Source organism: Castor canadensis, chromosome 13, assembly GCF_047511655.1.
Source record: "Castor canadensis chromosome 13, mCasCan1.hap1v2, whole genome shotgun sequence".
NCBI classification, from domain to species: Eukaryota; Metazoa; Chordata; class Mammalia; order Rodentia; family Castoridae; genus Castor; species Castor canadensis.
In genome coordinates this window covers 39,223,086-39,248,612 of record NC_133398.1, presented here as the reverse complement: position 1 = coordinate 39,248,612, position 25,527 = coordinate 39,223,086, and the positions used below count along the sequence as shown (strand labels likewise).

Here is a 25,527-nt window from a genome sequence, read left to right as displayed (position 1 = left end):
CTGGGATCATTACCCCAGTGACTTTCTATTAGGATTCAGCAGCAACCATAGGGTACAGATTAATGAAGGAACAATTGCCTGTTTTAGTCTTTTTTTTTTTTTTTTTCTTTTTAAGTGGGGATAATTCAACAAACTCTAATGAATTACAACAATCTGATGTATTTGAAAACCAGATTCAGTATTTGGGAAGTAAAAAAGGACAAAGTTAGAATGAAATAGTCCTAAAACAATTATTAAAATGTCCGACTTTATAAGGAACATAGAAAGTTCCATAATATTTAAATCATCAGGCACATTTCTGTTGCATGCAAGTTCTGTCTCCTAAGTGCCACATGTGAAAGAAAGAAAATGTTTCCAATTTTTTTTGTAATATCTATACCAAGAATTTGCATGCTTTATTTACATTTTGGTGTTACTAATGTTTGAACTCATCACATACACTTGCTAGGCAGATGCTCTACATTAGAGCTACACCCCCAGATATTTTTTGCTTTAGTTATTTTTTGGATAGGGTCACGGGTTTTTGGCCAGATCTAGTCTCAGACTGCAACTCCTCCTACCTAAATGTCCCTTATACCTGGGATTGCAAGAGAGACCATCATGCTCAGTTTGTTGAGATGGGGCCATGTTAATTTTCTGCCCAGGTCAGAACAGTTATCTTCCCCATCTCCATCTCCCAAGTAGCTGGGATTACAGGTGTGAGTCACCTCACGCCCAGCACCAACATGTTTTATGTCACTAGCAAATTGTTCTCAGAGAAAGTAGGTTAGGACACTGTGATATATGAAAAACACAGAACCTGAGAACTGGTTTGGATAATCACAAGACAATTCAATGGAGCTAACACAAAAAAAGGTATATTTACAAAATGACATCTGTCTTCACAGTATAAGCACGAAGTCATGGCATGGTGCAATGTTTAATCACTGTCCCAAGATAAAAGGAGGATAGATTTAAAAAACAAACAAAAAAACACCCTAAAACAGACTCTTACAAATGTCAAAACTACTAAAGAAAAGACTTTATGTTTGTTGTCTATGCATTAACCCAAATCTAGTACATCTTGTTCTATGAAGATTCCAAAAATAGGGATGACAAAGTGGTTCAAGTGGTAAAGCACCTGCCTATAAAAGTTCTAACCTTTTCTCTCTCCTTAAAGTATGGTCAGTCTCACTAAATATATTTTTTATAACATCTATATGTGTATCCTAAATAGCAGAAATCCTGCCATTTAAATAAGTCCTCCCAAAACAGCACCAGATTAAAAAAATCAGAAAGGGAAATAGGAACAGTTATCAGAAGGGAGAAACATTTCATTCCACCTTGAAAACTGTTTTTAAAATGCAAGATGATAAAGAGGACACTGGTGGCTCACACTGTAATCCTTAGCTTACTCAGGAAGCAGAGATCAGGAGGATCATGGTTCAAAGCCAGCACCAGCAAACAATTCGAAAGACCCTATTTCAAAAAAACTTCTCACAAAAAAGGGCTGGTAGAGTGGCTCAAGGTGTAGGACCTGAGTTCAAACCCCAGCACCATCCCCACCCCCAAAAAGGAAAAGAATTTAACTAAAACAGTTAACAGCTTAGAAGGTGCAAGCACCATGCTTGTTTCTTTGGTGCTAGGAAGGTTTTTTTGCTAAACTGGAAGCTTATCTACACCTTCCTGGGCACAGGCTACACAAAGTAAAATGCAGAGTGTGTAACAACGTGCAAATATAGTGGGAGGGGTTCCTGTGGCACATGGGTTTATATTTCACTCACTGAATTACCAACTACTAGCACTGTTACTGAAAAGTAGAGTTGGGTTTTTAAAATTCACTTAGAAATCTTATACAAAAGAGTTGTATAACTAAAATTCCACGATACCGTGTCATATTTACAAAATAATGTCTATGATAAAAGGAATACAGAAGTGAATACACACTGACTGTCCTCTCAATATATATATATTTTTAAGCAAAAAATTTCAATCATAGAGAAGTGGAAAGAATCATACAGTGAATATCTATATCCTATCGTCTAGACTGAATAATTAACATTTTACTTTTTTTTTTTTTTTTTAATTGAGATAGGGTCCTGTATATAGCCCATGCTGGTCTTGAACTCTCAATCCTCTTGCTTTACTGTTTCCAGTGCTGGGTATTTCCTTTTCATCTGTTTATCCATCTATCTGATGATGGATAAACCATTCCTCAATTGCTTTTTGCTGTTTCAAATTATGTTTACTGACACTAGTACATTTCAGCATATGGATCTTTAACTAGAATTCAATAGCTGATTATGTTTCCTAAGGTGAAATTTACAGAGAAATATATAAATCTGAAGGAGACTATTAAGTCAGTATCAACTAACATAAACTCATGTAATGCAGATTCTTATAAAGACATAAAACATCACCATCAGAACAGAAAACTCCTTGAGGTACACATTTTAATCTCATAAGAAGTCCAGACATAAGAAATAAGTAGAGGCCAGGAGCTGGTGGCTCAGGCCTATAATCCTAGCTATTCAGGAAGCAGAGATCAGGAGGATAACAGTGTGAAGCCAGCCCAGGCAAACAGTTTGTGAGACCCTATCTCAAAACACAACAACAAAAAAAAATCACTAAAAAGGGCTGGTGAACTGGCTCAAACCCCAGTACTGCAAAAAGTAAATAAATAAACAAACAAAAAGGCTAATGATGGGGCTCAATGGTAAAGCAACCGCCTACCAAGCACACAGCACTGAGTTATCCCAGTATCACACAAAAAATAATAATAATGAATTAAATTCTATTAAATAAAACCAGTCAAATTGACCTAGATGCACATTTTCTTTTTAAGTTTCTTTCTAAAACTTTCAGGAGACATTTGTATAGCTCAATGTAAGAGAAAGTCTGTCACTGACAGTGACATTAGATATACAGCTAGAAACCCTCTACAGGGAAGATTTAAAAATCTGATAAAGAAGCCAGGTGCCAGTGGCTCACAGTTCCAAGCCAGACTGGGCAAACAGTTCACAAGACCCTATCTGGAAAAAAACCTCTCACCAAAGAAGGCCTGGAAAGTGACTCAAGCATTAAGAGCACCTGCCTAGCAAGGATGAGGCCCTGAGTTCAAACCCAGCACTGCCAAACAATAATTTTAAAAAATAAAATAAAAAACAAAAATACAAAAGAGATCTGGTTTCTTTATAGTCCAAAACTGAGTTCAGAAGGCCTAATTTTTTTTTATAGTGCTGAGAATTAAAACCAGGACCCACTTTCCCCACACATCATGCTAGGCAGATGTTTTGCCACTGAGCTACATATGCCCAGCCCTAAGAAGGAATAATTATAACACAATAAATATAGCTAATGGTAATGCAGAACCACATTCACAGTGAATGAAAACGAATCAAAAGGAGAGAAGTAAAAAAACAGAGAGTAGGCAGGATCAGATCATGCAGGAATACCCTATACCAAAGCCAAAATATTTACACTACCTACAAGCCTGTTTTTCTACAATCAGTATGTGTGTCTGGATACTAGAGATGCCTGTTAGAAAACCCAATAAACTACAAAGATTCTACTCAAAAGGTTAGCTAATTTTTAAAATAAAAACTTGTGAAAAAAAAAATTATCACCAAACCACACACTAACTTCCAAATAGAATATCGTAAGAGAAGCCTAGAAACACCACTTACTGTGACAGTTCCTGGAGCTGACTCCGAAGGACTCACAGAGCTTTGGTATGCGACCCTGTTGTGCACAGAACTCTGGTCATAGGAGGAAGACGTTGTTACTGGATTATTGGAGCTCAGGGATGAACTGGTCAGACTGGAGGAGGTAATGACTGAAGTTGTATAGGTGGCATTCTGTACAGCACTGGTCATTGGTAAAGAGGTATTCAAAGGATTACTATAAAGAATAAAAAATTAGATGTACATTAATATTGTTTCACACAGTTTTATTGAACAGAACCACTTGATCAATTCATGGTCATATATATATATATTTTTTTTTTGCAGTACTAGGGCTTGAACTCAGGCCTCACACTTGCCCTACTACTTGAGCCACACCCCTAGCCTGATATTCTTAGTTAAAACTGTAAGTGTATCACCAGACAGACATAGACCAGACCCACCTAATTTAGCTGACAGATGGGGGAGACCTTTAAGAACCCTTTAGAGACTTTAAGGCTGGGCATGGTAGCTCATGGCTCACACCTGTAATCTCAGCTATTCAAGACACAGAGATCAGGAAGGCAAAAAGTTAGCGAGACTTCATCTCAACCAACAGAGGGAGGGGAAGGAGAGGGAGTAAGAAGGAAGAAAGGAAGGAAGGGGGAAGGGAGAAAAGGGGAAAGAAAAAAGGAAAAGGGGAAAGGGAAAGAAAAAGGACAAACCCCAGTCCCATCAAAAAAAAAAAAATTAAAGTCTAACACTTGAATTTGCATAACTGTAAATAAATTAAAAAAAAAAAAAAAGAAAGAAAGTGAAAGGAAAGGAAAGGAGGGGAGAGAACGGGAGAGGAGGGAGCAATTTTCCAGGAATCCAGGCCACTGGATCAGATTTTGTCTCTGAACCTGGAAAAACTAACTGATAAAAATCTCAAATCTGGCAATTGCTATTTATACGATATTCCATGGAAAGAAAATCAGTGTTGCAAAGATGTGGAAAAATTGGATCCTTCCCAGATTACTTGAAGGAATGTAAAATGCTACAGCTACACTCTGGAAAAAGTCTAACAGTTCTTCAAATGGATAAATACAGCAGTTACCATATGTCCCACTAATTTTTACTCATAGATACATATCCAGAAGAACTGAAAGCACACAAAACTTGTAACTGAATTTCCATAGCAGCATGTAGTACATCTGCACAATTAAAGGTTTGGCAATAAAAAGGATATGTACAACAGGATGAACCTTGAAAACCTTATGTTAAATCAAAGAAGAGAGACACAGAAGGTCACATTTTACATGATTCTAGTTATGTGAAATGTCCAGGTTAAGCAAATCCTGAGACAGTTTGTCAAGGGATAGCGAGGAACAAGAAAGTGGGAATACATGCTACAGGTATGGAGTTTTTCTTAGGGGTAAAGAAAAAAAAAAAGTTCTGGAATTAAACATCATTGACTAATTTGTCTTGTTTTACAAAGAAAGTACTAAATTTAGTCAAAACCAGAAAACTGGAAGCTTTATACCTTAAAGACTTCGGATACAAATTGATGGGAATCTGATTACTATTTTCATTGCTTGGAGCTGATCCAAACTCAGAGAGGGAGGGTTCTGTTCCAAACTCCAGGGCCCCAAACTGAACATTTAATCCTGTGATATCTGCTGAACCAGGCATTTCCACTGCAGAAGCTGGAATCTGAAAAAGCAAAGCTGTAATGTCAGAAACAGAGGTCAGGGACTCCAAGTCTCAAAGGATTATAACAGACCCAAATAAGACACTGGGTTTCCCAGACTACACTGGCAGAATCAATGAGAAACAGAAAGGAAAGAAAGAGCAATAGGAATTGTAAAAAGTGAGTGAAAAGAACAAAGGAAAATTAAAGGGTCACAGGGGAATGGTCAAAGTTAATACGACCAACTGCTTCTTAAAAGTACTGGGGATAGTGTTGTGGTAGGGAATTGAGGGAAAAGAGTGGGCACTGAGCTACTTTCAGGGACATGTCAATTATGAAAGTATTTTCTGTTTGTTTAAGGAACATACAAATTATGGGATAAAGGAGAACACACAAGAACAAATGCTTTGTCTACATCCTCAAATCTTTATCCTAATTACGAGTCTCTCGGCACATTAGCCTACTCACTCAAAAATGACCAAATCCTTATAAAGCAGTTAAGTTATATGCCATATAGCCCTATGTAATCCAGGCTGGCTTCCTACTCTCAGTCCTCCTACCTCAGCCTCCCAAGTGCTGGGAAAACACTGCCTCATAGTTTCTGAATCTCCCACTACTTTAGCTAGATATTAAATACACCATTTGGGATCATGACTTCAGGATGGAATGCCCACCTTAGAAGCTGGAGGTACCCGCCGCTTAGGGAGCTTGATGTGTTTGGGCTGTGGTTGGTGGGCAGAAACAGAGAGATTTTCAACAGCCATGTTAGGAAGCTGCAAGAGTTTGTTCACAGTGGAGGTACTCTCTCCAGGCACTGATTCTCGGTGTTTTGCCTGGGAAGAAAAGGACTCCAGACCAGGAGGTGGAACACTGACTGCCTGGGTCTGGTGCTGCTGTCGCTGGCTCAGCTGGCTTAGAACTGGGGATGGCTCAGGCTGAGATTTGAAATCTACGAAATACAGAAAGAAAAAAAAAGCATCCATCAATTATTCTTTAACAAAGGTTTTGAACTCCCTCTATACCTTCCTGTTCACGAAGGTTCATTCCATCATTACACGTTTCTTTTTTTTCTTTTTTTTTTTTTTGCTATATTGGGGTTTGAACTCAGGGCTTCACTCGTCAATCACTACATGTTTCTGTGAATTGTCTACTTAAATCTCTTAAGAAAGGAAATATACAACTGACAACTGGAAAGGATGCCTAAATAGGTTTATTCCTTAGTTCCTCACAGAGAAGGTATACAGTTTATGCTAAATCATATGGAGTAGGAACCTCTAAGAAAGTACTGAAGTGGTATAAACACCTGCCCATTAGAGAATTAGCTATTATTGTTTTAAGGATGTTGTATATAATATTTTTTTAAAAAGGTATTTACCATGTACCTTAATTTCTCAAGTCATTTTAATTTTCAGAGACTTCCATATTAATGTGCAAAGAACTACTTCCCTCACTTTTGACTATATCAAAATCCAAAGGACATACATATAATTTTTCTAAACTAGTACTGTATTAATAGACTTTTAGGTTTTCCTGTCTCGTATTATGAAAACAATGTGGTAATGAACATATTTGTATATAAGCCCTTTTCTCAAGTGTACTGATCCCTGTAGGATCAATTACTAGAATAAAGATGGTGATTTACAGGATAAATGTATTTTAAATTTTGACAAACACTTTCAAACACAAAATTTCAAAACAATTTCAAGACGAAATTGCTATTCATAGATAGGAAGCATTGTTTTTAACATATTGTAATAAGAATGATTTATGTTTCTGGGCTACAATAATAAATGAGTTTAACTATCATTTTGTTTATTCAGTGTTCTTTTCCTGCAGACTTTGTCCATGTCACTTAAGAGTATTTTTTTTTCATTACTCCTTTTTTATTAACAGAAGTAATTCTTTGTTTAGAGTATGATTTTAAGATGTTCACATTTTATTTGTCTTTTGACGTAGCTATGCTATCTTCTTTTATTCCTATAAAGGTCCTCCCCTACACAGAATATAATAAAAATCCTCTACAGCTGTTCTACATTTATTATATTTAAGTATTTAACTTATTTGGCACTTTGGTGTGTACATTCAACTTCCTTTTCCAAGCAGAAAACCAAATATAATAAACCATTTCCTCATCACTGGTATGAAATATTACCTCTATCATATGGGACAAAGGTAGGAAATCTTTTCCTATAAAGGGTCAGATAATATAAATATTAGCCTTTGAAAGTCATCTGTCAGCAACTACTCAACTCTGCCTATATTGGCTTAGTTTCAATAAAACTTTATTTATAAAAAAGTAAATGGCATTTCTGGGCATAGTGGTACTTGCCTGTAATCACACTACTCAGGAGACTGAGGCAAGGGGATCATGATTCTGAGGCCAGCCTGGGTTACACAGTCCAACAGGTCATTTCAGAAAAACCAAATTAGCACATCCAGTCTAAATGAATTCATTTTTGAACTTGATTAGAGGCATGTATCAAAAGAATTAGGCTTTTGCTAAGCACAGTAGCTCAAGCCACTTTGTTTGAAGGGGCAGGGGGAGGATTTACAGGATTACAGTTCGAGGCCAGCCCCAGCAAAAAGTTCAAGAGACATCGTCTCAACCGTTGCTGGGCACATAGCGAGTGCCTGTCATTTCCAATTACATGGGGAAACACAAACAAGAGGATCAAAGTACAGGCTGGCCTGGTCATAAAACAAGACCCTATCTCAAAATTAAAAGCTAAGAGCACCTGTCTAGTAAGCATGAGGTCTTGTGTTCAATCCCCAGTACTGCACACCCCCGAGCCCAAAAAAAAAAAAAAAGGAATGGGCTTCATAAAGAATATAGTAATAACATGCTTATATCTAAAAACTTCTTTCATTATTAAGAATGCAGGAAAAAGTTAACATACAAAGCCTACAACTACCATCAGAAAGGTCTGCTTGAAAGTTGGTCTTTAGCTGGCATCTGGGAAGTTGAATGTTGGTATGTGCTAGCCAAAGGATGCCAACACAGTAACTGTATGTGAAGCTCACTATGCCTAGCATATCTATACAAACAATGTGGTTTTTGTTCAACATCTGTTTTCCTTCAGAGAATCTGTAATTTTGTGGTCTGCTAGGCAGAAGGGTGGCTATGTTTTCAGCCCCCAATAGTCTCTTAAGGGCTATCCCTGGTAGATATTATATTAAGCCAAGTAATCCATTTCAATGAGCACAGTAATCCACTGTCTCTCATTATATCCTAAATACAAACCAGCCCGCACAACCAATTCTACAATTAAAGTAACCCCCTGCTGTTCCAAAACATCAAGCTCACACACACTGTCTTTACAATACAAACATTAGTAAGTAAAGCTTGACAACTCATGGTGGATTCATGCATAATATCAGAATGAGAAAGCATTAGAGTATGTGGATTTGTTTTGTTTTGTGCTGCTGGAGATTGAACCCAGAACCTCACACATGGTAGACAAGCACTCTACCACTGAGCAATACCCCTAAACCCATAAAGGGTATGATTTAAAATACTTTCCACATTCTACCTTCTGTTACCACCCTGTTATATAATAGAGTTTAACAAAACCTATCTATGTATTTACTGAAAATGTTATATACTAATATTTGCCTTCTCCTACCACACTTATACACAGTTCTTCTAGCCAGGATACTACTAGCAAGAATAGCAATAACAAATAAATGTAGGTCTTGTATAACACAAAAATGACTGATAAAAATTTTAAAACTCTGCAAGTTTTCTAAAAAGAAACATCTCTTCTTAAGTTTCATTTTTAGTGATCACAAGTCAACATACTCTGCTAATAATTTAGCATGTCCTCAAGTTATGGACAAACCACTACAAAAAATGTATACTTACCAAAATGATTAAGGACTGAAGACTGGGATCCTGAGGGCTTGAGGTCCCAAGAAGTAGTAGTTGTTGGGGGACTAGTACTATTCTGCTGTGAATTTGGGGCAGCAGTAAACTGGCTCAAAGTCGGGGCACTCAACTGTTCCAAAATCTGGGAGCCTGTGATATTGGCCATTTTTGATGGTGCAAGCTCTCCAAATCTTGAGCCAAGGACGGATGACTTTAAAGGGAAACAAAAGAACAAATCCTCAGCAATGTTTACTTCAGGCTTTAACAAGCCAAGTATTTTTAGAAGTGTTTTAAAAACTGTACTCTAGGAAATCTGAACTGGTAAGTTTTATTTTAGAAATACTAGATGAAAATTTTACTATGTCACAAGAACAAACTGGACAAATCAACAATCTTGACATGAGGTTCAAGGGATCAGAAATACCTACTATAGATTTGAAGGAATTTTTTTTAAGTGGTACCTCACATTCACAATTAATTGTCACCTTTTTTTTAACTGAAGAGGAATAAAAGTAAATGACAAAGACATGCTTAGCAAATGAAAACATAAAACTGTCATAATCTGTGAACCACAATGATCATCTTTAATGATTAGTAAAGGTCAGTCCTAAGGTTATGCTGCAAGATCAAATTTGGTAGTAAAGTTAAACAGTTAATATTCCAAAATCAGACACTGAAACATATAGGTCACTGAAGATGAGCAAATACCTTGGAACACAAAACATGTTCCATAAAAAAATAAAATAATGCCACTATTCCTCCATCTGTTCTCTCATAGGTCATACATATGTCAAGATCCAAAGAAACAGGTATGTTGGCACATACCTTAATTCCTAGTACTTGGCAGGCTGATGCAGGAGGATCAAGAGTCCAAGTAAGACCAACCTAGGCTACAGAGTAAGACACTGTCTCAAAAAAAAAAAAAAAAAAAAAAATCTGAAGAGAATAAAAAGCTATGACTAAAACATGCAGTGTAAAAGGACCAGCCTTTTTACATAGCAAGATCATTCTGACAAGTTCTTTGAAACAAGTAACATTTTAGGGCCTTGGGATGTAGCTCAGTGGTGTGATCTCCAACACTGACACTTAGTAGATTAGAATTTAAAAAAAAAAAAAAAAATTCTAATCTACTAAATTTCAAAACCAGAAAATACTTTGCTTTCCACAGAAGTTAGAGCAAGGAAACTGAAATAATTATTTTTTTTATCATTAACACACAAAGCAGGGAATATACCAGTTGTAAAGAAAAAAAAATTCAAATTTCTCCATTGTGAGGAAAATGTGGACTGGATGTACAGCTCAAGTAGTGGCACACTTGCCTACAAGCTTAAGGCCATGAGTTCAATCATCAATATCTCAAAAAAAAAAAAAAAAAAGAAAAGAAAAAAAAAGCCAGTTATGTTATGGGCAGTTGTAGCATATCAGTTGGATCAATCCAATCCTCTTTGAACAACTGTACAAATGGTGCTTATCACTAACTTCTCTAGTTTCACTGATGTGCTGCCTTCCACATCTCTTAGGTTTCCATCACTCCAATAATCCAACAAAACCTATCTCAAGCCTACTTATTCAACAGTGTCCTCTGAGATGTTGCCCTCTTCGTCTTCTTTCCTACATAATCGATCACACATCAGCTAGTTTTATCAAATACACTTATAATACCTTGAACTCACTGCATCAATGACTGATGCCATACACTAGGCAACAGTTCAGGGTCTCTTAATTTCATCACCTCAATGAGGAAGACATTTAAAACGTGTGTTAGTAGCATGTGTGCCTAATACACACACATACAAATACAGTGTCCAAATCGCAGTCCCAAAGATTTTGTCTTATGTAGACCCTGGCATTATTATTTTAATTATCATTATTAATGTCATTGCTTAATAGCCCAATGGTTATAAACTACAGTAGGGTTTAGAACCATGGCTCCAATATGCTAGACAAACAATTCTTTTTTTTCTCTTTTTTATTTGTGTGTGTGTGTGTGTGTTTGTGTATTTTTTTTGCCTGTACTGGAGTTTGACTCAGAGCCTCATCCTTGCTAGGCAGGTACTCTACCTCTTGATCCACTCTGCCAGTCCTTATTATTGTACCTTAATTGTATAATGGAGTTTCATTATGATATTTCCATACTTGTATATAATGTACTTTGACCAAATTTGATCTTCCATTACTCTTCTTATTCCACCCCCTTCGAACAATTTAATAGGTTTCATTATTCTATTTCATACATGTGTATGAAATACTTGAATCATATTTACGCCCCCTTCACTCTTTCCTTTTCAACTTCCTCACTCCTGTTGGTTCCCACCCCTTAAACTGCCCCCCATTTTACACTCATCTACACAAACAATTCCTACTCCAGTGTTTCAAGGTGTTGATCATAACACAAAGCAACATACCTAAAAGTCACTGTAAAAATTCAAGCTCTATTTATGAATTCAATGACCAGACTGAGATTCTAGTAAATCAGCAATGACATCATACCAGTAGCAAAGACAGAGAAGGAAAGAATATTAGTGGCTCAATCTAAAAACAGGGATTTTATTAGTTAGGCATTCTCAGAAGAGAAAGGGCACTATGCCCACTTCAATCACTGATACTTCCTCATATACCAATCACACTAAAAAGGCCAAGTCTCCAAGCCCAGAATGTGATGTGACTATGCAGAGGAAAAAAAAAAGAAAAATCTTCCTGCCTCCCTCCCTTTCCTCCCTTTGGGATTATAGTATGCACCACCATGCCAAGCAAAATTCTGTTTCTTGCAGTACTGGGGTTTGAACTCAAGGCCTCATACTTGCTAGGCAGACACAAAATTCTGTTTTTTGATGACAGATTTCAAACAAAGTACACAACAATAAAATTATCACTAATGAAAGCTGCAGGTTGGTGCTCTCTCTCAGCTCAGAACATTCTATAGGTGGGCACATACTGCAGTTCACTGTTCTGCACCTGCATTCTTTCAAAACCTTTCTTCTAATCTTCTACTCCCACCAGCCTACCGTTTCATTCTTCACTTGCAGTTTCAGAAGTTCTTTATGATGGGAACCTAATTCTCTTCAGAATTTAGAGTCACACACGCACCACTGAATGACATCTTTTCAATAAATGCTTTCAAATGTACAAATAAATTGTTTGTATTTTAAAAAAAAAAGAGTATTTTATGGAATAAAAGAACAAAGAAACTTACAAATTACAAAAACTTAGGTAGACTTGGAAAGAACTGTATTTTGCATGTTAATTTAAACACAAATTAAAATTAACATATTAAGCCTACAGACTTTGAAACAAACTACAATAAAATTAAGTCATTAATATCAATAATAATCATTTCTATCTATTATCTGATAAACACTCAACTTATCAAAAACATATATTTTTATCTTAGTCCAGTAAACTCAGTAGTTAAAGTCCACATGGAATCATCAGATATGTGCTTGGAAATTATCACATCATTGTTTTCTGGACTGAGATCTATTGCAGAACTTTTAATAATCACATTATTTATGGAAAAATAATTGTAAGGCTTGGGTCATATTCTAGACTGCCACTGCTAATGGGTGTAATCCCGTATGGAAATAAAAGTACATTACCAGACTCTGAGGAGAATAGGAGTTGGCAGCTGTGGTGTTGCCAGTCCCTGATGCCATCTGATTGTCGTGTTGAGAATTTGTGAAGACAAGGGCTTGGCCAAAGCTCTGCTGCTGGGAGGTTTCAAAGGTGTTGACTTCTGAGGTCTGACTGGAAGGAACAGGTTTCTGGAGCAAGGCTACTAGATCAATGCTAAGCAGACAAAAAGCAAATGAGAAACCACAAACAAATGAGAGGGATACTAGTCAGTAATCTTAAGGTAGAAAATATCCAAGTGAGCAGAACCTTCAGAAAATGAAGTTTAGGAAAGAGAAACGGAAGGCATCAATCATCAAAAAAAATGTTATAAAGCCATAAACCACTAATGCATGGCTTTGAGTTTTTTTGTTTGTTTGTGGGGTTATTTGTTATTGTTGCTATTGGCAGTACTAGGCTTTGAAATCAGGGATTCACACTTGGTGGGCAGGTACTCTACTACTTGAGCTACACCTCCAGCCCTTTTTGCTCTGGTTATTTTTAAAATAGGGTCTTGTTTTTTTGTCCAGGCCAGTCTCAACTGCAAACCTATTTTATGGTTTTCTGCTGTTGCTGGAATGACAGGTGCAAACCACCACACCCAGCTTTTTTCTATTGAGATGGGAATCTCACAAACTTTTTGGCCCAGGCTGGCCTGGAACAGTGATCCTCCCAATCTCATCCTCCCAAGTAGCTAGGATTATAGACATGAGCCACCTGCGACCAGTTCAAAGCATGGATTTGAAAAAAGAAAAACAAAAGGTGAAGCTGGGCACCAGTGGCTCATGCCTGTAATCCTAGCTACTCAGAAGGTAGAGATCAGAAGGATTGAGGTTTGAAGCCAGCCCTGGGAAAACAGTTCATGAGACCCTATCTTGAAATCTAGAAAAAAAAAAAAAAATCACAAAAAGGGATGAGGGTGGAGGATGTGGTAGTGGAGTGGCTCAAGCAGTAAGAAGCACCTGCTTTGCAAGTGTGAGGTACTGGGGGTTGAACTCAGGGCCTCACATTTGCTAGGCAGGTACTCTACCACTTGAGTTCCAGTCCCCTGGACCTCAGCAATGGTAGAAGATCTGGCAAATTTTATGTTTATTTTAAATACCTCTATAACTTTTACATTTTATCCTATATTTAGACATGTGTGTTTAATTTTGTCTCTAAAATATTTAATAAAGGCACAACAAAGTAACAAGCCACTGTCAACTACGACTTCTTATAACACCCTCAGAAACACAAGATACTCCAGTTTGAGAAACATGGCCTAAAACCTGAAAGTATGAAGTCCATTCAGATGAATTACTGCCTGCCATGTGAATGAGCTGCTTGCTTCCTGCAACCATTCTTCTCCAAACTTACAAAATACAGCAGAACCTGCAAGATGTTCCAGATTACCTAATAAGAAGCTCAATGAATTCCTTCCAAAGGCCTGTTCCCATCAGCTCTCTAACTGAAAACTCTCACTCAGGCAGACTCTAGGAGGACAAAAAATTCAGGAGTCACTCTTGAAGAACTTTGGCCCTGAGTTCCTTTCCTTAAATACTGCTGTTCCCACATTTCTATAGCCACAATGAATCCCAAACTAGTATTTTGGACCCCAAGATGATAATCTACTAATTATAATATCCTAAATTACAGAGATACAAATCAAGGATGGTTTACTGTATGTGGCCAATTACAAAAGTTGCATTACTACCAAAAGCCTGAGGAAGTTCTATTCCAAAGGGTTTCATATGCATAAAAACAGCACCATGCCATCTTCTAAAAAAATAAAATAAAAATACCACTAAAGAGTCCAGTTTTGTTTTTTATAAAAAAAATGAAAATCACCATGTAAATTCTGAATCATAAATACAATGGAAAACATTTATTTTATTTCTCTAAAAGGTTCTTATAACTATCTCATGAGGTTAGAGAATTGCTTTCTTTTAAGATGTCACTGATAATCCAGGTTTTTATCACCCTAAATCACTGCATTTTTAAAAACATTTTCAAGTTTAAAAAAAAAAAAAAATATGATGAGGCTGGAGGCATAGCTCCAGAGGTACAATGCATGCCTACCAAGCACAAGACCCCGAGTTTAAACCCCAGTGCTACCAAAAAAAGAGTTATAGAGCTGGCAGAGTGTCTCAAGTGAAAGAACCTGCCTAGCAGCAAGCATGAGGTCCTGACGTCAAATCCCAGTGCTTGCTAGGCAGCAACAGGCCTAGAATACTAAACTTGGGGCCTGGTTTGCCAGGTGCTGGTGGCTCAGGCCTGTAATCCTAACTAGTCAGGAGGCAAAGATTAGGAGGATTATGGCTTGAAGCCAGCCTAAGTGAATTGTTCACAGAGTCTAACTCAAAAAAAAAAAAAAAAAAAACCACAAATTAAGGGCTGGTGAGGTAGCTCGAGGTGTAGGCCCTGAGTTCAAACCCCAGTACAGAAAAAATGTTTATAGAATGCCAAGGCATTATTTTTTTTGTGGGGCTGTGCTGTTAATGTGGTTAAGGTTTTCTTGTTTTTATTTTATTTTTTGATTGATTAATTGATTGAAGGCAAGATCTCACAATGTAGCCAAGGCTGGCCTTGAACTGATCCTCCTGCCTCAGTTTCCCAAATGTTACAACTATAGGCATGTACCACCACACCCAACTACTTCAGTATACATTCTAAGAATGTTGACCTTATCCCCCAATGGGCCTTTTTGTGTCCTGTGATCTAGTAGAACCCATATAAAATGAAAAGTTTACTTTTGGTTGGAGATATTATTATATGATAAAAGCAAAGGATGGACTATACTAAGTTTATTCTGTCAAAAAACAAATTTTTACTCAAAATGGATCAAGTATCTTAACATCAGACCACAAACTCTAAAGTTGGTACAGGAAAGTGTAGGAAATACTTTAGAATTAATAGGTATAGGAAAGAACTTTCTCAATGGAACCCCAGCAGCTCAGCAACTAAGAGATAGCATAGATAAATGGGACTTCATAAAACTAAAAAGCTTCTGCTCAAATGGTCTCTAAACTGAAGAGACCACCCACAGAGTGGGAGAAAATATTTACCAGCTACACATTAGACAAAGGACTGATAACCAGAATATATAGGGAACTCAAAAAACTAAATTCTCCCAAAATTAATGAACCAATAAAGAAATGGGCAAGTGAACTAAACAGAACTTTCTCAAAAGAAGAAATTCAAATGGGACCAAAAAACACATGAAAAAATGCTCACAATCCCTAGCAATAAAGGAAATGCAAATTAAAACCACACTAAGATTCCACCTCACCCCTGTTAGAATAGCCATCATTAGCAACACCACTAACAACAGGTGTTGGCGAGGATGTGGGGGAAAAGGAACCCTCTTACACTGCTGGTGGGAATGTAAACTAGTACAACCACTCTGGAAAAAATTTGGAGGCTTCTTAAAAATCTAAACATTGATCTACCATATGATCCAGCAATACCACTCTTGGGGATATACCCAAAAGAATGTGACATAGGTTACTCCAGAGGCACCTGCACACCCATGTTTATTGCGGCACTATTCACAATAGCCAAGCTATGGAAACAGCCAAGATGCCCCACTACTGATGAATGGATTAAGAAAATGTGGTTATCTATACACAATGGAATTTTATGCAGCCATGAAGAAGAATGAAATGTTATCATTCACAGGTAAATGGATGGAACTGGAGAACATCATTCTGAGTGAGGTCAGCCTGGCCCAAAAGACAAAAAATCCTATGTTCTCCCTCAAATGCGGACATTAGATCAAGGGCAAACACACAAGGGGATTGGACTTTGATCACATGATAAAGTGAGAACACAGAAGGGAGGTATGAGGATAGGTAAGACACCCAAAAAACTAGATAGCATTTGTCGCCCTCAATGCAGAGAAACTAAAGCAGATACTTTAAAGCAACTGAGGCCAACAGGAGAAGGGGACCAGGAACTAGAGAAAAGGTTAGTTCGAGAAGAATTAACTTAGAAGGTAACACACATGTACAGGAAAGCAATTCGAGTCAACTCCCTGTATAGCTATCCTATCTCAACTAGCAAAAACCCTTGGTCCTTCCTATTATTGCTTATACTCTCTCCAACAAAATTAAGAGAAAAGGGCAAAATAGTTTCTGCCTGGTAGCAAGGTGTTAGGGTGGGTAAGGAAGGGGGCAGGGGGGAGGGGGAAGGGGGGAGAAATGACCCGAACATTGTATGCACACATGAATAAAAAAAAAAAAAATTTTTTTTAAACAGTAGTAAGAGTAACCAATAAGTAATACAATCTTTGGTCAACTGCTAAGACATCACAAAAATGGCTTATTATAACTCCAATTAGGAAATGAGTGTAGCTGTTAGCTGTCCAGGTAGAGGTAAATAAAGTTTTAATCAAAAACAGAAAAAAATAGAGAAAGACCTATAAATGCAAGCACTTGTCCTACAGCAAAAAATTTCAGTTATGCTGTGAATAAGAAACAAAAGATTGTCAAAGTGTTTACCTTTGCCCGGGTGTAATGTGATTCTCTGCTGGAACAGATGAGGCAGTGAAGACTTTTGTTTCAGAAAGCTGTATGGAAAATTTGAAAAGAAATGTTTAATCTACAAGCCAAAAAATTTACTGAATTCCTAATCATTTTCAGTCATCAGTACTCTTACAGGTTACCTAAAAGATGTTCTAAAAGAAATGAAATGTATGAAGGACCATAACAAGACATTTTCTTCAGGTGGAAATAATTTTAGATCAGTAAGTCTACAAGAATGACTTCACTACCCAGGTATATGGTGACACACAAACCTAGTTCCAGCACTTGGGAGGTGGTAGCAGGAAGATCACGAGTTTGAAGCTGCCTTAGGCTACATAAGGAGTCCAGAAAAGTCTGGGAAACATGGTAAGAGACTGTCTCAAGGAAAACAAAAAGCTTTCACATGAGGGAAATGGTAAGAATAACGGGAAACAGCACAGTGAAACAAAGTTAAACCAAGGTTCAAGTATTACTCTCATGACTCAATTTGTTACTGCATACCAAAAAAGCAAAAAATAGTAGAGAAATTTGAAAAGGTGAAACAACTGGCTTTTGTATTTCACTGGTTACTAATTTACATTTCACTTTTATTATCTTTTTTTTTTTTTTTGGTACTGGGGTTTGTACTCAGGGTCTCTCACTTGCTACTTAGGTGTTCTACCACTTGAGCTGCATCCCCAAGTCCTCTTTTTTTTTTTTGTAATTGATTTCATTGAGAGAGGAAACATAATAACCTCACATATACAAAATGAATAACTGAATGAGTGTTGGTACATATGTGTGTGTGTGTGTGTGTGTGTACATATATATACGTAAGTTTCTTATCTCCTTGGCTTAAGTGGTCCTCTTGACTTTGCTGCGATTACAGGTGTATACTACCATCCCGGGCTAATAAACATATTCTTTACTCCCAAAAAGTTTCCTCCTGTTCCTATATATTACTCCAACCATTTTTTGTATCCTCAGGCAACCACTGACATGCTTTCTGATGCTATAGACTGGGTGCATATTTTTTAGAATTTTAAGTGAGAACACTTAATATTGTATGCTTTTCTCTGCTTCTTACCCTCATTATAATTTTGGAATTTGCGCATTTTGTTTTAATACACTTTTGGGACACTTAGGATAAATTTTGTGACACTTCAACTGACATGAATGAAAGGTATATGTTCTCTATACTGTCAATGTCTAGAATGAGTTTCAGGGAGGGAGAGAAGGAGAGTGGGTGCAGCAGGGGAGGAGAGAAAGAGAGAGGGTCTGACAGAGAGATTGACTCACTCATTATTACTGTCCAGGTTGGCCTCTAACTCAAGATCCATCTGCCTCAGAGTAGCTGGTAATACAGGAAAGGGCCACAAAACCCTGCTTAAAAGTTTTGTTTTGTAGTCTTTTGGCAGCACTGGGGATCAAACCCAGAGCCACTCACGGCCTCAAGCACAATGAGTAAGTGTTCTACCACTGAGCTTCATGCCTGTACCTCTTTTAATTCTTATCAACACTAAACATTAAAAAAATCTGAAACACTGTACAAAATCAGATTTCCTGAGATAGAAACATGAAGCAGGACTAGAGAGTATACCACAATGATTATTCCTTTATTTGATGTTTGTTTGCAGTGCTGGAGTTTAAACTAGGGATGTGAGCTTACTAGTGAGGTACTCTACTACTTGGGCCATGTCCCAACCCTGACTTAACAAGGGCTTGGGTTGCATCCTGTTCCAAGTGTCCCAATGAATTCACTTTTGCCTTAAAAAAAACAAAAAAACCACACACAATTAAGAAAATTAAGTAGGCAGCCACTGGTGGCTCATGCCTGTAATCCTAGCTACTTAGAAGGGTGAAATCAGATGACTGCACTTGGGGGGAGAGAGAGTGTTTGAAAAACCCCATCTCCAAAGTAATCAGAACAAAATGAACTAGAGGCATGGTTCATGAAGCAGAGCACCTGCTTTATAAGCACAAAGCCTTGAATTCAAACATCAAAAACAAACAAATAAATAAAAATGAAATGAAAAACACTGAAAGAGTAAATGCAATACCCTATACATAGTAAGTTTTAGATAAGCCAGGCACCAATGACTCACACCTGTAATACTAGCTACTCAGAAGGCAGAGATTAAGAAGGTCACAATTCAAAGCCAGCCTGGGCAAATAGTTCAAGAGACCCTACCTCAAAAAAATAAATAAAAATAAAGGAATACAGCCTACAAAAGAAACCCCAAAAAAACAAAAAAAAAGCATCATTGGCAGAGTGGCTCAAGCATTAAGAGCACCTACCTAGCAAGTGTGAGGCTCTGAGTTCAAACCCAAATACAGTCAAAAACAAGTTAACCTTTTTTCCTTTCTGTCTTTCTTTTTGTTGCTGGGGATTTAACCAAGATCTTGTACATGTAATGCTGAAACCACGACTTTAACATTAGACTGACAACTACCCAGAAAATAGTGCAGTGTACTAAATGTCTGTGAAGTAAATATAAACAGTTTGGATATAGCTCAGTGGTAGAGAGTTAAGCCTAAAATGTATGAAGTGCTGGGTTCCAACTCTAGCACAGCAAAAACAGGGAAGGAAAAAAAAGAAGAAGAAAGAAGGCTTGGGTGTGGTGTCTCATACCTGTAATCCCAACCATTCAGGAGGGAAGGCCAGGAGGATGGTGATACTAGGCCAGCCCAGAGAAAAAAATTAATGGGGTTCCATGTTAGAGCAAAAAAAAAAAAATCTGGGCTTGGCAGCAAAGCCTATCATCTCAGCTACATGGGAGGCATAAATAGGAGAATCTGGTCTAGGTCTGCCTGAGCAAAAAACACAAGACACTACATGTAAAATAACCAAGGACAAAAAGGCTGGAGGTGTGGCTCAAGTGTAGTAGTGATGGGTTTTGCTGGCTGGTGGGGAGGAGAAGCAGCAGAATTCATCTAGTGAAAAGTGATGGGGTTGGGCATGGAATCAGAACAACCTCAATCAGGCTAATACAAACTGTGAGCCAAATACACACACTTTCCTTTAGTAAAAATATTCTAAAAAATAAGTAATACTCCACCAACGAGGGGCAATAGTATCAGCTGGCTATATCGGGTCAAAAAAAAAGCCAGTCACTGGTGGCTCACATCTATATTTCTGGCTACTCAGGAGATATTAGAGATCAGGAGGACCTCAGCTTAAGGCCAATCTGGGAAAATACATCATGAGACTCCATCTCTAAAATAACAAGGGCAAAATGGACTGGAGGTCTCGAGGCTTAAACAAAAGAGCACCTACTTTGCAAGTGTGAAGCCCTGACTTCTAATCCCAGTTCTTCTGAGAGAAAAAAACAAACCAAAAGCCTAAAAACACTTAACTTCTTGCTGGGCACTTCTAGTTCATGTATAATCTTAGCTACTCAGAAAGCAGAGATCAGGAGGAGCACAGGTTGGAAGACAGCCCAGGCAAATAGTATGCAAGACCCTATCTCAAAAACACCCATCGCAAAAAAGGGCTGGTGAACTGGTTCAAGGTGTATGCCCTGAGTTCAAGCTCCAGTAGTTCAAGCTCCAGTACTACCAAAACAAAACAAAAACCAAACAAAACACTAACTTCCTTCTGAGAAGCATCTGCTGAATAAGACTATAATATATATCTGTTAAGTGCTGTGTCTTTCCCCTGCACAAAATAAGGTTGTTTCTTAAGTATATCTATTTGCTATTCCCCTGCAGCAGCCAGGTATGCCTCGTCTCATACAGGTTGTAAAGGGGGGGGGGAGGGGAATCTGAAAACACTAACTTTCTTCTTCTGAGAAGCATCTGCTAAAAAAAGCCAACTCTCTAACAACATGGCTATGACAGACACCAGAAAAAGAGCTAAGACAAGATTAAGGGCATCAGATTTTCTCAAGCACAGATGCTCCCCAAAACACCCAAAGAATGAAGGGTCTGATCTGACATCAAACACTTACATCTTCAGCCCAGTCTTCTGTTGTCCATTCCTCCACAGAATTCTTCCAGGTACCTGCTGATAAATAAAAAAGTTTACAACACAAAGTCAAATATCATCTTATTCCTAATGATAATTTATTATGTACTATGCAAGGAAATAAAATCACCTCATTAACAATTTAGTTTACAATCCAAGAAATGAGGTTTTTAATCTATTCTCAATAAAATCAGTCATTTTCAAATGCAACTTAGCTAACAATATAAACAAGCTAAAATTAATGTCTCAAAATTATTTTTCCTCAACACAAATAATACCTAAGCAATCCTTCCATGAGTTTAAAAAAATATGAATTCGTCACAAACACATTTAACAATGGGTTAATGCTTTTGATATAATTTTAAATAGAGGGCTGGCAGAGTGGCTCAAATAGTAGCACCTGCCTATCAAGCATGAAGCCCTGAGTTCAAACCCCAGTACCACCAAAAATCTATTTATAAAATATTTAAAATATCCTATGTTAGGTCAAAACCAGCCTGGACTACATAGTGAGTTTGAGGCCAGCATGCATTATATAGTGAGACCCTTCCTCCAAATCAAAATCTCTCCCCAAAAAACATGAAAGCAGACAAAAGAAACACTGCATAGCCTATAGGGAAAACCGGCCAACAAAGATAGTTATAAGCAGAAAAAATACAACATAAAAAAGTGGTGTGTCAGGAAATAAAGAGAAAGCCCCATGTTAGGAGCAAGAGGCAAACTATTGTAGTGACCTGCCATACCTAAACATACTACAAAAACACCAGATATCAGCTATAAAACACGGAAGTTCAGGTGCTCAAGCTATTTTGGAATATTCAAATTTTCAAGTAACAATTAAGCCCACATTACTAATTTTAGACCTACTGAGGGGCTAGGGGTTTGGCTCAGGTTGTAGAGCAGCTTCCTAGCAAGTATGAGAACCCTGAGTTCAAACCCCACTACCTTCCCCTCCAAAAAACTCAAAACAGATCTATGGATCTATACCCCAAAGCATAAAGGAAAATATTAATGACATTATTTTCAACTTAAAGCAATAAATTTGAGATGAATGCTGCCTGAGGATGTAGCTCAGTACTTGCCTAGCATGAGAAAGGCTCTGAGGTTCAACCCCCAGCACTGCAAAAAAGTTAATATAAAATTTTGAGGGTTGGTGGAGTGGTTCAAGGGATAGAGTGCTGGCTTAGCAAGTGTGAGGTCATGAGTTCAAACCTAGTACAGAAAGAGAGAGCGAGAAAAGCTTTTGTGTCATGGAAGCACATGCCTGTAATCCCAGCTATTCTAGAGGTGGAGGCAGGATCATGAGTTCAAGACCAGCCCAGAGAAAGTTATTGAAACCCTAGCTCAAAAAAACAAAACAAAACAAAAAGCTGAGGCTGGCTCATGAGGTAGAGTACCTGCCTATCACATGCAAGGCCCTGGGTTCCATCCCCAGAAGCAAGAAACTAAAGGAAAAACAATGATAAAAACTCTGTGGTCCCTTCAACTCCCATCTATAAAACCCTTCCAAATGTTTATGAAACTGTTGGGAAAATATAGCTTATAAATTTCTCTTTTATTAACTAGTCTTTAATGAAACCCCTTTGTATAATCAATTAATACATGCTATTTAAAAATTTTTTTATTAACCAGTTTTTTTGCACATATTGTTATGTTTTTATCCAAAATGTGCCTCTTTACTTCAATTTCCTTTGGAAGACAAGGTAGAACAAATTAGTTTTATCTCACTATTAACTAGTTGTGATAAAAACAGGAGACATTGTTAAGAATTTTCTGAAGATTTTTTGTTGTTGTTGTTTTTTCCCAGTGCCCTGAAAATGGATGGTAAATGCCCTACATCCCAGCACTATAAATTCATAACTATGTAAAATTTTTAAATAAACCATTCATACCTTTCAGTCCATAAGAGCCTTTGTTTGGCAGATCCTGAGCTACAATGTGAGACTTAGCAGCCATTTCTGTGGATCAATGTAAAAGGGAAAATTTTAACACAGCAAAACAAAGGACTCATAAAAGCAATTGGCCAACATGCAAAACAGAGAAGCTGTCATAGCTAAGTACAGTAGTCCCTCATCATCCATGGTGGTTTCAATGTCTACAGCCAATCAAGGTACAAAAAAATTAAATGGGAAATTCCAGAGAAATAAACAGAAAAATGGAAGGACTACCACATTCACATGACTTTTACTATGGTACACTGTTCTAGTTGTCCCACTACAGTACTGTTAATCTCTCACCGTGCCTAATTTATAAATTAAAAGCCCTATCATAGATATGCATGTATAGGAAATTACTGTGTATGTATAGGATTAGGTACCAGGTACAATTTCAAGTATCCCCGGGGGGACATAGACAAGTTGGGAAACTCACTGCAGTACAAACTGGGACAAGACACTGTGACTGAGGCTATGAAGATTAAGACAGATGGTTTTTGCATTTCCCATGGTTATGAAGCTCCTTTCTCACTTGAGCTTCCCAAACTATTTTTAAAGCAAATTCATAAATTACCATTCTAATTCATTAATTATCTTTGTAGCTTGGTAATATGAGTCTCCTTTGTATTAAGAATGGATTTGAACCCTAATACTGAGGGAGGTTGGGAGGGGAGAGAGAGAGAAAAAAAGAATGGATTTTTGTAGGCCAGGCATAGTGGTTCATGCCTATAATTCCAGCAATATGGGAGGTACAGAATGGAAGGATCAAAGTTTGAGGCCAGCCAGGTCAAAAAGGTAGTGAGACCCCAGCTCAACAAATAAGTTAGATGTCTTGGTATACACCTGTAATCCCATCACATAAGAGGCTGGGGCAAGAGAATCACAAATTTGAGGCCAGCCTATGATAGAGTGAAACCCTGTATTAAAAAAAAAAAATCCAGCCATGGTACCACTATTTAAAAGATACAGATAAGGAGGATGGTGGTTGAGGCCTGCCACAGGCAAAAACACAAGACCATATCTAAAAAATTAAGCAAAAAAAAAAAAAGGGTGGCTGGAACATGGCTCAAGTGGTAGAGCACTTGCCTAGCATTCAAACCTTAGTACCATATTAAATTAAAAAAAATTGTGATTCTTACACTGTCAAACATAACATATTTCTGAAATTATAAGGCTGAGGACTGGGCTCAGAATTCTGTCAACAAGACTAATGTCTTTTTCTGAGGCTCCTGGATAAATGGCCAGAACTCTATCACCTGATGATACCATTCCACTATGTTTTAAGACAAACTCATTTTGGTTAACTAAATGTTTTTCCAGCAAGAAATCTGCTATTCCAAATAGGAACAAGAGATATGAAAGAGATAGAAGAGAGGGAGAAGAGAAAAACAGAGCAAGAAAAATGGTAGCTAGCTAACTAAGCATTTTGCTTCAACATTAGATTTTTAAAAAATCAGCAGAACACTAAAGCCACTATAAACAGCACATACAGAATTTTGTTTGGATGGGTTTTCATTCTACTTTCATATACACCTAGGAGGGGGCTTATAAAATCTTAAGGTAAAGATGTACTTCTGCATCAGGAATAAAAGGTCCAGTTAGTCCACAATTCTCATTAGCACTTGGTATTATCAGTTTTCTCTGAAAGTTGCTTTAATAATTGAGTGATGTAAGCTTATGTCTGTAATTTGTATTTCCCCAAGGACTAATGATAATGAGTACATTTTGAGGACTTACTATCCAGGTATCTTCCTTTGTGAAATGTGCATTTAAATCCTTTACTATTTTTATTATTTTTGTGATGGGTTTTTTCAAGATAGGGCCTGGTAAAGTATTTGCCTGGGCTGGCTTTGAACTGCAATCTTCCTGATCTCTGTCTCTCGAGTATCTAGGATTACAGGCATGAACCACCAGCGCCTGGTAAAAGCTCTCTTTGGGTTTTGTTTGTTTGTTTGTTTTGGGGGGGAGGGGCGGCAGGACTGGGGTTTGAACCCCAGGCCTCACTCTTGCTAGGAAAGTGCTCTACCCACTTGAGCCACTCCACCAGCCCGTATTTTCATTAATTTTTTTTTCCTTTGAAATGGTGTTAAGACTCATAAAGTCTCCCAGAATGGTCACATCTCATATAACAATATTAAAGGCGGAAAACTTATTTGCATAATGCATTATATAGTTCTATACGATTTCTTATTATGATAAAACATACATCACATAAAATCTTTTTTTTTCCTTTTTGTTTTTTGAGACAGGGTAGCTATATATAGCCCAGGCTGGCCTCAAACTCTCAATCCTCCAGACTCAGTTTCTTGAGTATGACCATGCCTAGCTAAAATTTATCATTTTGACTATCTACATAAG

The 25,527-nt window shown here is 37.5% G+C and overlaps 1 protein-coding gene and 1 non-coding gene across 8 annotated transcripts in view; both read right to left on the bottom strand.

The window, feature by feature from the left end:
• Nucleotides 1-25,527, bottom strand: part of Ubap2 (ubiquitin associated protein 2) — a 99,557-nt gene that overhangs the window by 15,137 nt on the left and 58,893 nt on the right. For 4 of the 7 annotated variants that reach the window (XM_020163843.2, XM_074051596.1, XM_020163845.2 and 1 more), the window contains 8 exons: nt 23,128-23,193; nt 21,219-21,271; nt 17,266-17,333; nt 12,775-12,964; nt 9,176-9,389; nt 5,988-6,262; nt 5,167-5,336; nt 3,666-3,879 (listed from right to left, as the gene is read on the bottom strand). In XM_020163843.2, the coding sequence (XP_020019432.2) occupies nt 3,666-3,879; nt 5,167-5,336; nt 5,988-6,262; nt 9,176-9,389; nt 12,775-12,964; nt 17,266-17,333; nt 21,219-21,271; nt 23,128-23,193 (1,250 nt within the window). Of the gene's footprint in view, nt 1-3,665; nt 3,880-5,166; nt 5,337-5,987; nt 6,263-9,175; nt 9,390-12,774; nt 12,965-17,265; nt 17,334-21,218; nt 21,275-23,127; nt 23,194-25,527 lie in introns of all 7 variants that reach the window. The other 3 variants (XM_020163842.2, XM_020163846.2, XM_020163844.2) reach the window with 1 other exon arrangement.
• LOC141416037 (small nucleolar RNA SNORD121A) lies at nt 12,569-12,649 on the bottom strand. Its single transcript, XR_012440962.1, has one exon. It is a non-coding gene; the product is annotated as a small nucleolar RNA SNORD121A (small nucleolar RNA).